Source organism: Mytilus edulis, chromosome 6, assembly GCF_963676685.1.
Source record: "Mytilus edulis chromosome 6, xbMytEdul2.2, whole genome shotgun sequence".
Taxonomy (NCBI): Eukaryota; Metazoa; Mollusca; class Bivalvia; order Mytilida; family Mytilidae; genus Mytilus; species Mytilus edulis.
This window is the reverse complement of record NC_092349.1, coordinates 25,430,643-25,443,226: the sequence shown is the minus strand read 5'-3', so window position 1 is coordinate 25,443,226 and position 12,584 is coordinate 25,430,643. Positions and strand designations below refer to the sequence as shown.

General features: G+C 32.5%; 1 protein-coding gene across 1 annotated transcript; it reads right to left on the bottom strand.

The window, feature by feature from the left end:
• Positions 1-4,221: 4,221 nt before the first annotated feature.
• LOC139527403 (uncharacterized) lies at positions 4,222-8,257 on the bottom strand. Its single transcript, XM_071322814.1, has 2 exons — positions 8,157-8,257; positions 4,222-6,135 (listed from the first exon to the last, which is right to left on the bottom strand). Exon 2 carries the CDS (start codon positions 5,435-5,437, stop codon positions 4,400-4,402), a length of 1,038 nt encoding a protein of 345 aa, XP_071178915.1. The 5' UTR covers positions 5,438-6,135; positions 8,157-8,257; the 3' UTR covers positions 4,222-4,399.
• Positions 8,258-12,584: the final 4,327 nt, after the last annotated feature.

Genomic DNA, 12,584 nt, shown 5'->3' with positions numbered 1-12,584 from the left:
TAGCACAAGTGAACAAGTGACAACATAAAAATCCTAACATGTGACTAAATATTCCTTCAATGTTAAAGGGTGTCATTTTATGAAAAAAATAAGGAAATCAAGTCTCCTAAAACATTTATCAATATTATCATCTTGTGAATATTCTAAACAATAAAAAGGTAATAATCATTATCCACCATATTAAGCACCATTTGAACAACTTTTGCATACATCTTTGTATAATTTAGTATGGATTCCTTACTGTGTTCAACAGAATCTAACTATGAGCAATATAGCCTAAGAAAATTACCTTCTTTCAAACTACTATAAAATTTGGAAATCAGCCATATAATTACTAAAACCCATAATCATATATCACTTTCCTTATATTGCATTGAAGACTTATATGTTATATGCCAATGTTAATGTTATTTGTTTTTTATGCTAAATATTGAAAAGCTGAACTAGGTTTAATCATCAGTGTCTTCTTCACTGTAATCATTGTCCTCATCATCAGAAAAATCCTCATTTTCATTCTCAGAAGAGGCCTCCTCATCATCAATGAAATCTTTATCTTCATCATCAATGATATCCTTACTTTCATCACCTACTTCCTCATTTAGATCATAACTTTTAGTAGAGTCACTTTCACCATCTTCACTTTCCCTGTTATCTTCTTGCTGCTCCTCGTTGTCATTGTAGTCTTTTTTGCCATTTTTATACGCCCGTCGTCAATGAAATCCTTACTTTCATCACCTACTTCCTCATTTAGATCATAACTTTCAGTAGAGTCACTTTCACCATCTTCACTTTCCCTGTTATCTTCTTGCTGCTCCTCATTGTCATTGTAGTCTTTTTTGCCATTTTTATACGCCCGTCGTCTTTCAGACAACGGGCGTATCATACGCTAAAGCGCAGCCCTTTATTTGTTAGTGTCTGTATCTGAGATATCTGATATGCAGCATATTTGAAAGTATTGATCTCGTTATATGATTGCGGACAAAATGGATCATTCTGAAAATATTTATTTCATAACTTTTTTGACAAATAACATAAGATATGATCCATATATCGTAACTACAATACCCTTCCTTTTTCACGAATGTGACCTACTCAAAACATTAATAGAAAAATATACTCAAATGGGCCCTAAGCTTCTCTTTTCTTGTTTTGTCGATTTCAAAAAGGCATTTGATACAGTTTGGCATATGGGTCTCTTCTATAAACTAAGACAATATGGCATCAGTGATTTATATTATAATGTTATTAAAAGCATGTATAAATTTGTGAGTTGGCCAGTAAAGTCACCAGGGGTACGACCATTTAATATTCTCAATCCAGATTGAATACAAATCTCATTTAAACTTTTGCCACGTGTGGACAATACCTCATCCATACTGTAACGTACAGGAAGGTTAAGATCTGGAGAAATTTTTATCAAAAACTGGTATATTATCAAGTGATTCGTCATTATTTATAAAGTCTAAGACCTGGGTACCAGTTCTAGCATTTAGATCCCCTGCTAATAGAATTTTTCCAGTATCAAAGTATTTGGAAATGTCTTTCTCAATAAGGTCTAAAATATCTTCTTGTAGAAATTTTGTATATGAAGAATTTTCTGGAGGAATATAGATATAACAAATGAAAATGTCATCTTTCAATCCAAAAAAGTTACTGCACAATTGCAGCCACATGTAATCATTATTTACATGTTCCAAAAATTTTACACCTGGTCGTAACTCTGATTTAACAAATATTGAGATTCCTCCTGAACGTTTATAAGTGCCTTTAGATTTAGGTCTAGTAAGATGAACTGGTGTAAAACCATCAAGTGAAAGGGATTCTTCTAGAGAACAATGAGTTTCAATTAAACAAATAATATCTTTATGACATATCTCATTTACAAATAGTGGGCCACTGTATTTGTCAAAGCCCTTGTTTTTATGACCAACAATATTCCAACAATCAATGTGTAATTGTGATTGTTTTGCTATTTTTAAACACATTTGACATGTTTGAGTCAATATGAATAATGAACAAATAAAATTGAACAGAACCTGTCACATATAAACTATTTGTTTTACATATACTTGCATAATAATTGAATAATGAAAAATAACACTACACACCAATCCCTGGTATGCATGGTATAAGGGAGATAATAAAAATTTAGAAACTATAGCTTATCATGTTTCTATATAATTTTTTTTTAATAATAATACAATGAATAGAAACTGGGGGTGGTCTTGTAGTTGTATTACTCCCTACCATCACTTGGTTCTTATTTTCATGGATAATAATCTTAATGTTTCTGATAAAATATAGAAGAAACAGTTTTCACTAACTTTCTAAACTAATTTTACATATATTGTTTAAGTAAATTGTCATGACAATAAAGTTTTTAAATTTTCATGACAATACAATACATGTACAAAAGTGCAATTTATATGTATATATATATATATATATAGAAATCAGTATAGATGTAACTTTTTCTAATAAAATCATACATTTTTGTACCTTTATAACGTACAATTTATTGGTACCCAAAATGTCCAAATATAATAACCCACAACACTAAACATGCTAAACTCAATATTCAAGGATTCTTTTCACCTTAATTATCAACACGATAGATAAAATCATAAAGTCCTAAATTTAGGAAATATTCATGTATATTTACCATTTCCTATGAAAGTCATTCATTTGAGGGGGATACATCATTTGGTTATAATTATATCCTGGTCCCCACGGATACATGAAAAAGGGGGACATAGGTGATTGGTCATTAGCTTTCTGAGATGCACTATGATTTTGGTTTTAGAATGACCGTTCATGTCTGTTTTGCTTAAGCCCTCTTTCAGGTTTTGACGCCTGTTGTCTCATTTTAAGTGTTTCAGTAACCTGAAGAATATTCTTCATATGAAACTTAATACCGGCTACAAATACACTGACACCTTTATTTCATAAGTGTAAACCATCTACTTCATAAAATTTCTTAATTGGTACATTACCACTACTTAATCTAGAATTATTACTAATTGTAACATATACATGTTTAAGGAACTTGTACTGTAATAATATATTACATTCTTCAATTTTATTATCTAATGCCTTGTCAGGTATTGTAAGGAAAGGTAAAGATATTATAATTTTTGCAAACTGACAATGTCTGCGTAGTGCATCTATTAACTCTTCTGTCTTTTGAACGCATTCTTCAACTGTATCATCTCGAATATTGTTTGTGAAGACATGCAGCAGAATGCACTCGTAGTCAGTATCTAATTCCTCTATTTTGTCCATCATTCCTTCACATGAGTGTTCAATATATTTGTGAACTAAGCAATTTTGGATAAAACACTAACCTCACCAAAATTTTGGGGTGATCTCAGGTGCTCCGGAAAGGTGAGCAATCCTGCTCCACATGCGGCACCTGTCATTTAATGTTCTTTTAAGATCTTTTAATCCAAAATTTAAAAAGTCTAAAATAAACAATTTACCAATTTGCACTAAAACAAATCTGTAGCGGCGTTTTTTGTGCATTTTAGTCTTGACGCCATCTAAGTAACTATCGCGGTGAAATCCAAATATCTCCGATGGTCTTATAAGCGATATAAACATAAAATGTTATTACTGGGAATCTAAATATAATTCAACATAAAAATCTCCGAAAGTTTACATATCATTGATCTTAGTTAAAAGAACATCAACACATCAATTGGAACCATACCTTCAAAATAGTTATGGATATAATTGAGGACTATTGTAGTCTCGATGCACCAGAGTTATCGTTCCTTACATATGTATAAGGAGCGTCTGGATAATCGAGACTAAGACTATTGATGACTACTTTATGCATTTTCAAGATCCAGTTGTAAGGTCTGTCGTCAAGTACATTTAGAAAACAAATTTGCAATTCGAACACACCTACTCTGTTGTTTTGACTTATTAGAAAGATGTTATAGTTTCTACATATACATGATATATATAGCATAATATATAGAAATAATAGAATCTGAATAAATATGTAATATAAACTATTTTGTTAATACGTTTTCAAGACAGAAAAGTCAACTCAAACACGACTGAACATAAACAGGTGTATTCGATTGTCCTTTTTCGGTGTAATCATTACCCGGTATGGGGATTTTTTCAAAAAAGCTACCGCCGGCGGGAATAGATGCACATTTTTGCCTTAAAATGATCAAAATAATATCTTTATTTAAATTTGATTTTTGCGGAACAATTTATGCTTCTGCACACACACAAATCCACATGTATTTGCACCTTCTCCAATCGACAGTTTTGTGAAAATGAGACTACCGTTTAAAGTTTACAAATATATCGATGCTCTGGACCATAATTTAGGTAAAACTACATAAATGAGATGTATATTATCAATTGAAACAAAATATATTTGTTATTTCATTGAACATAATAATGCGTGTCCATTTTGTGCATTGCAAACAAGTAAACGATTATCCATTTTGTCATAGAATATGGCTCTAGGGCTTTCAAGCCCAGCTGAGACGTTAAGAAGTTCTTTATAGTGTTTTCCATCAGCTGAAATTACAAGAACGTTTTTTGAAAGTCCGCATGTAACGTATGTATTTCCATACTGATCAGTAGTATTGCCAATGGGATTCTTCATTATTTCATTTTTAAAAGACCATATTTCTTCACCGTTTTTCTTAGAACAGTAAACGATATGATTTTTGTAGTCAGAATAATAAAGTCTATCTCCATGAACAGAGAGAAAGGCAACGTTGTTTGTGTTCACTTGAACTGATGATATTCTCACTCGGTCATCTGCCAACTCAGTACAAAGTATCTTTGTCGCTCCAACTATGTATAAGTTCCTTCCATCATATGATAATCCGTAGCAATTTTCTTTGAAAGTGATTGTCTTTTCAGTTTGTAGTGTCTGCATGTTAAAAATACCAACCTCATTGCTATTTTCATAGGTGAACGCGAGTCTTTCTGAGTCCACGACTGCCATATATTTAACGTTGCCATATACAGATCGAAATCTGGCAAACTCTCCGTCTGATGTAAATATTGCAACATTGTTACTTTCATTCCATTTGAAAATTAATTGTCTATTTGGCAAGACAGCTGTGCTCCAAAGTTGCGAGCTTTTTGTCTGCGATTTTGAAGCATCGACTTTGACTATATTCTGTATTTCTATATCTTCTATTGGTTTGGAAAGCGGAACAAAAACATGAGACTGAACCGTATGAAGTGTTGTCGGTTGTAATGTTATAAATTTACGGTCATTTTGAACATGGCCAAGCGATTTAACTTCCGATAGAAAAGTCTGAATTGGGGCTGCTAACTGGAGTTCTTTCAAAATAGTAATAGGCTCCTCAGTTACGGATTTTACCTCTTCAGTTTGATCGTTTAATAAATTCCTTTGAAATCTTACGGATGCCCAAAAATATCTGAGTATCAGAAGCATAACATTCTAAACTATTAAGTTTGTCTCTTAAAGCTTTTATTTTTTGCATTTTATTCTGAAATTGCAAAATTCGGCTGCCTATTTTTCCAGAAATATCTTTCCCCTGTTCTTCAACCGTATTGACAAATTCTGCTTCAAGATCTTTTACTTTCTCAATAATACTCTGAACAACTTTAGAACCTTTAACTTTTAAAATTTTGCAAGCGTTTTGATTCGCTATTTGTTCTTTTTTGTGGTTATTAATTAAATCTTCAAAATTGCTAATCACGTCCTCAATATCTTTATTTATTGTTTCTTTTGTTACCGATGATTTAACCCCGTATGCGGCTTCTGAGATTGGCAACCAACCAGTGCACTGACTGTGTTTGGTTTGAATGCATTTGATTCAAACTACCTCATCGTGTAAAGGGCAAAAATATTTCAAAGCTTTATCATGTAAGTCACATCTCTGATCTTCCGGTAAATCCAATATAATTCCTTGCAGGGTATCCTGGTCTTCTATTCCAATAACAATGTGATTTCTTGAGAACTTTAAACCTTTATGCACATCAAAGCATGTCGAACACAAAGCCTCTGTGCAATCTATACACCATTTTACAGCTGGCGTTGTTTCATGTTTGTAGTCACAAGGACTGCAATTTAATGCTCTTTTAGTTGCCATTGTTTCGAAAGATAATCTTCAAAAGTACGTACAACTTCTGAAAAAGAAAAATGTACCACGCTTACAATTTTGTACGTCAGACGCTTGGTTTGTCTTCAAGAGTTTATGCTCGAATCAAAAAGGCTTAAAGGCCAAGTAAAGTAGGAAGTTGAAGAGCGTTTAGGGCGAGATATTTTAATGTTTTTTTTCCAAATAGTTATAAAACATGATACCTGTGGTGACTTTTAAAATTTATGATTTTCTCCCTTGATTCAGTTTCAAATAATAAGTCAATTCTTTATAATTTAATAAGCTATTTATAATATATAGTCCTTCCATCATCATTCTATTTTTGCTTATGTGCTTTGTCTATATGCCCTTTTGAGCTTCTTTGTTACATATTTGTTTGTTTTTATGGTAATTAAGATTATAACACAATTTCGACTGATGTACCTTTATTTTTTACATTATGATTTGTTTTGTCTGTTGTTTTTATTTACATATCGTTGACAAAATAAGGGAATTTGATGCGACTGTCCTACAAGTGAGAGGTTTAGCTAGCTTTAAAATCAGGTTTTATTCACCATTGTCTACATAAGAAACTTGCTGTACCAAGGTAGAAATGTGACAGTTGATGTCCATTCGTTCGTTCGTCCGTCAGTTCGTTCGTCGTACCGTCCGTTCGTCAGTCTGTCCCGCTATCAGGTTTAACTTTATGGTCCAGGTAATGTTAACGTTTTTGGTCGAGGTATTTGTTGATTGAGCTGAAGTCCAATCAACATGAAACTTGGTACTTTTAGGAATTTGGGTCCTCAATGCTCTTCAACTTCGTACTTTATTTGGCCTTTTTAACTTTTTTGGATTCGAGAGTCACTGATGAGTCTTTTGTAGACGAAACGCGAGTCTGGCGTATATACAAAATTTAGTCCTGGTATTTATGATGAGTTTATCCCTATGACATGATCTTTCTAATTTTACTGCCAAATTAAAGGTTTGACCCCATTTTCATTACTTTTACTTTTTGAAGGGACTTTATCCAAAATCCTCGTAGTATCATATTTATATAAAAAAAACACAAGCTCATATCAACGTTCGTAGTAATTCATACTACTGAAAACTGTTGGAAGGGTAAGTTGATGTTATATTTTCGTATTTAACAGCTTTGTTATGGTAATTTAAGTCAGGGTAATCAGTTTGTTAACATAAATTAAAGGGAAATAAATAATGCTTGAAATTTGTAAAACTCTTTGGATATAGTGGAAAAACAACTAGGAATATTTTTTATTCTACTTTTATCTGTTGAAGTCAGTGCTTGTTATTGACCATAATCGAACGTTAATCAAAATTTAATATTTGATGAACAATCACAAGTGTAGTAATAATAGTTTCAGGACAATGAATAGACAAAAAAACTAATAAAAATATAAAATTCTGATAAAAGAGAATCTTATGAAATATAAGATAACAAAACTACCTGAATCCAAGGAAAATTTAACCTGGAAATTCCTTTAACAAATTCCGAAATCAAAAGCTCAAATGCATAAAACGAATCGAAAACAACTGTAATATTCTTGACTTGGTACAGGCATGTTCTTGTATACATAAAAAAAGAGTAAAAAGACATTGAACTCAAAGGAAAATTCAAAAAGGAAAGTCCCCAATCAAATGGCAACACCAAAAGCTCAAACACATCAAACGGACGGACGGTACGACGGACGGACGGTACGACAGACAGACGGACGGACGCAAAGACCAGAAACCATAATGGTCATAAATGGTGCAAGAAAAACATTTACGAGCATTATTTATTTGCCTTTTCTGTTACCAAACTGATTGCCGACTGTAACGCTAAGACTGTTCAATACGAAAACACAAGATCCCACACCTCTCCAACAGTTTTCAGTAGTATACTTTTACTACGAACGTTGATATGAGCTTGTGTTTTTTTTTATAAATATAATGAGTACATATCTAACAACGCGGAAGTAAAATGGTTAATCTGATGTTTTGCTTGAAAAGTGTGTAGTGTACATTTATGATACAACGGTAAAAAATTATAGACAATCGTCTCATACTTACACAAAACAAACTATCGTACATGATAGAGTAACCGTTATGATATTACATTTTCTGTTTGTCTTTCTGTCCTTTGAACCTTTGTCAAATTATTTGGATTACGTCCCTTCAATTGGTAAAATAAAACTACGGTACACAAATACTGTCATTATTGTGAATAGTTTGGTGGGGTTTGTGTTGTATATGTTGTGTCATGTGTACTATTGTTTGTCTTTTTTATTTTTAGCCACGCGTTGTCAGTTTGTTTTCGATTTATGAGTTTGACTGTCCCTTCGGTATCTTTTGTCCCTCTTCGATAATCCCCCCAAAAAACGCAGTCGAATGAGGAAACTGTTGTTGTTTGTATATCTATTCCGACTATAATGTCGAAAGCAATACAATTAAATGAACATTCGAAGTTGAATGAAATTAAAAATACTAAATGGCCAAGGAGTTTGTTAAATTCGTTTCACATTAACATTTTAACATTGTTTTGTTTTGTTGACACGTCGTTTTATTGCATATTTTACACTCTATGATTGACAGTTAACACATACATTTATATTGGAACCGCAAAATATGTGTCTATATATATAAATATACTGTACATCAAAACAGTACCAGATCCAGTACATGTATGTATTCATCCCTCAACTTCAGAATGAGGGAAAGTGGATACATTGAGGTCTAATTTACATTCCCACAGACAACGTTATCAACCCCAAAGACAAAATAGACGCTTTATGGGAGTTTGGCAGAACACCTAAAGTTTGCTCGATTGGATAAATGCGTAAAATTATACCCTGACTCAAAAGTTTCTTCATCTGTATTACAGTGGCGGATCCAGAGGGGGGGGGGGGGTTAGTCCGGGGGTTGAATGCCCCCTTTTTTTGGCCGATCAATGCATTTGAATGGGAGCATATAGTTGGAACCCCCCTTAATCTGGGTTGGTACCCCCCTTTTTTTAAATGGCTGGATCCGCCACTGGTATTAGGTGGTTAAAGGAATCGTTCAACATTCCTAGAACTTCTTGTATTTCTTTAATTCTTAAATCAGCTGAACTGATGGAAACAGAAACGTATTCGAAACTAAATCAGTTTAGGTAGAATATTAGTCCTTTTTGAATAAACATGATAAATGCCTTTATCGACTTTGCAGACTTTCCCAATTGGATTGGTCAATAAATTTGATGGGAATTTTATGCTGGTAATGCACGTGTCGGTATATTTACCAAACGGTAGTAGCAGGGATAACTTTGTCAATCCCAACGAAAAATTTGTTCAGTACATATCCTTTGATGAAGTTATTAACATGTCTTATCTCCACTTTGTGTATTTTGCCTATTTCTCAAGCTGATTTTTATTTTCTTGGAATATATGCTAATAGAAATGTCCATGTGGATTTCTCTTTTAAGAAATAGCAAGATTTTGCTACGTACAGATAACATCGGGTTTGTATATATATTTATACTAGACAAGAAAACATAAAATCAAAACGGGAAATGCAAATGATTCGTCCATTTGTGTTGCATACCATATAAAAACTATAAATATAAGCTCTATTTTTAGTTCTCTGACAAATATTGGGTATGTTCCATATGCGAGATGAAAAGATTTCTTCTGGTTAATGAACATTTTGAAAGGAGATAGGAATACGTATATTAATACATCATCATTCGATCTAAGTGGTTAATTTTTGAATTTTTAATATCATACTACATTTTGAACATTCTTTTATCTTTACAAATCTAAAAAGAGGACAATTAGTCCACCACTTTCGATGACAATCGGTTATTGTATACTGATACAATTTGGTTGTTGTGTAACCATTACCGTTTAATTTGTAAATGATTTTTTCGTTAGAACCAGAAGATGATAATATTGAAGGCGGAACATGCAACTATAGTGTAAAACTCCCTTTGGCATCAATCTCAATCGGTTCGTATATCTACTAGTTCTCAGTTAGTGTTAACATGGTTAAAACATTTAAATCGTATGATTCATTATACATGTACGTGTCAATTAGCTTAAATATGTATTCTTCTTTGTACAATTACAAGTAAACATTTAGAGAGTGCATGTATTGTTTATTTGTGCACTTCATCTCTATAAAAACCACAAATATTCAACAACAAAGGATAGAAATAATTGTTTCAGAACTGAACATCTGAGTCATTGAAGAAAATTTACATGGTTAAGTACACCTCTTCCGATTTACGAAAACAGAATAGCTGAAAACCAAATTAAACTATTGTTCTATACAATTCTTCAAGTCGTATTATATCATACGCCAACAGATGATTTATTAACAGTGTAATGTCATATGGTGTAGATCGTTTATGTTTGGTATAGCAAATTTAATGATACGAAAACAAAACAATTCAAGTTAAGTAATGCATTATATTTTGTAAAAGGAATAGTTCAAATATATACTAGGTTCTAGGTTCTAAGCATCTATAAGCGCATGTACCTGACCCAAAGGCTTGGCAAAGATATAGAAATATCGACATAACGGAATTACTCCATTCGGTAGACAAGGCCTTGCTGCAGGTCAGATTGGAATAGAAACTCTACAATCTGGGCCAGTGATTGAATAGTTAAACACTCTATGTGCGTTATTTAAGCCATACAATCATTCTTTTGTTTGTAAAAAAATGGCCATCTAGGTCTAAATATCTATTTCTATACAGTATCAAACCTGATTCAATTTGCAATGTAATTTTTACATACCACGTCCCAAACTCAACATTTTGCGGAATCGATTTATTAAACCCGTTGATTGTGCTCTGAACCAGAATATGCATGAAATATTTGTCACTGTATGTTAGCAAAAAAACAAATCCATTTGAATGGTTTTACACTGGTTATATTTTGGGCCCTTTATATCTTGTGTTCGGTGTGAGCCAAGGCTCTGTGTTGAAGGCCTTACTTTAACCTCTAATGGTTTAAATTTGTAACGTGTGACATGGATGGAGAGTTGTCTCATTTGCACTCATACCTCATCTTCTTACTTCTATAAACAAGAATATTTATTTTACCTTTTCTGAATCTTCAAAATTTTTCTGAAGGACACATATCACATAAAAAAATAAGATAGAGTCAATGCTGCATGCAGTCTTAAGGGAGGACCCAACACTATAACCCAACAAAATCCTGTCGGTTAATTTTTCTTAATTTTTTTCATTGATATACTAGGTCAACCTAAACATCTTTAAAAGATTTAAACCATAGGTTTAAAAGAATTGGGAACGTTGATCCTAAAATGATAATAGCATAGCTAATAATATAGCTAAGGTGAATATTAGTTCACTGATACCCTTTTCTTGTAAGTCTTTTATTCCGTATATAAAATTTTGCCAGAACTTTAATAGGGGGTATCAGATTCAGCCCCGAAAAGTGAATGCTGTGCTTCTAGTGTTTGAAGAAATTTTTTGTTTTTTTTAAATTTTAAATCTAAGCATTTGGACTGCTATACTTGTCGGTTGTTCTTGCAATTTTTTTTTATAAATTTATCCGTTAGAGTTTTTGGTTTTGAAGTTTTAAATACGTCCCACACTCACATTTGTTCATTAAATAAGAGCAAAATCTATTTAAAAAGTACATAATGACCATATTTGTTTTCGTCTTTTGAACTAGGCCTGTAAGTTCAATATTTGGCATGTGGATGTATCATCACGGGGTTAAGTGTCTTGCATCATGATGACCTTTGTGTGACCTTCAAATGTGACCTCAAGGTCTACTTTATGTTGTGTATTTCGTGAATACACAACCATGTAGGCCATAACTTCTTCGCCTTTTGACCTAGGCCTTACATCTAAGAACAAAACTATTTGGTGCAATGAACCACGACTCATGAGAGATAAAATAGAGCTGACTGTGCAAAATTCTTATACTGTGAAATCAAGTTCGATAAACATATAACTTCTTTTAGTATTTTTGCAGAGGTTATGAACATTAGATACAACTGGTTTTCAGTTAAACACACTATTTTTTTCAGCCCCTTATTATTATAGAAAATGATTACTCTATTCAGTAATAATCTTGAATTGAGACTTGAGAAGAAACATTTTCACTTGTCACTTGCAATTATCTGTTGCACCACACTTTTTTTTATATTTATTTCAAAATTGCATTTGATCAAAAAATTTAAAAAGATAAACAAACGTGACAAAAGCACAACAAAAGAAAAATTGCTATCCCTTCGAAATTAATATTTGATAAGGCAAAAATAACATGTTCTATTTTTATCATACATGTCAGTGTAGTTTCAGTTTCAACCATGATTCTAAATATAGACTTAATTTCCCTAAAATTGCGGACGGAATAGAAGACAACCGGTTTTTTTCTACACCTGTAAGGATAAAGGTTTAAAAAAGAAACTAGAAAGATTTAGTATTCTTTTTATTCAGATGAATGTGAGAGTGCATACAATATGTGTAGTGTTTTGTGGACT

Bases quoted from the DNA above. Each gene is read 5' to 3' on its own strand.
- LOC139527403 (XM_071322814.1), bottom strand. From the start codon at position 5,437: ATGCTTCTGATACTCAGATATTTTTGGGCATCCGTAAGATTTCAAAGG.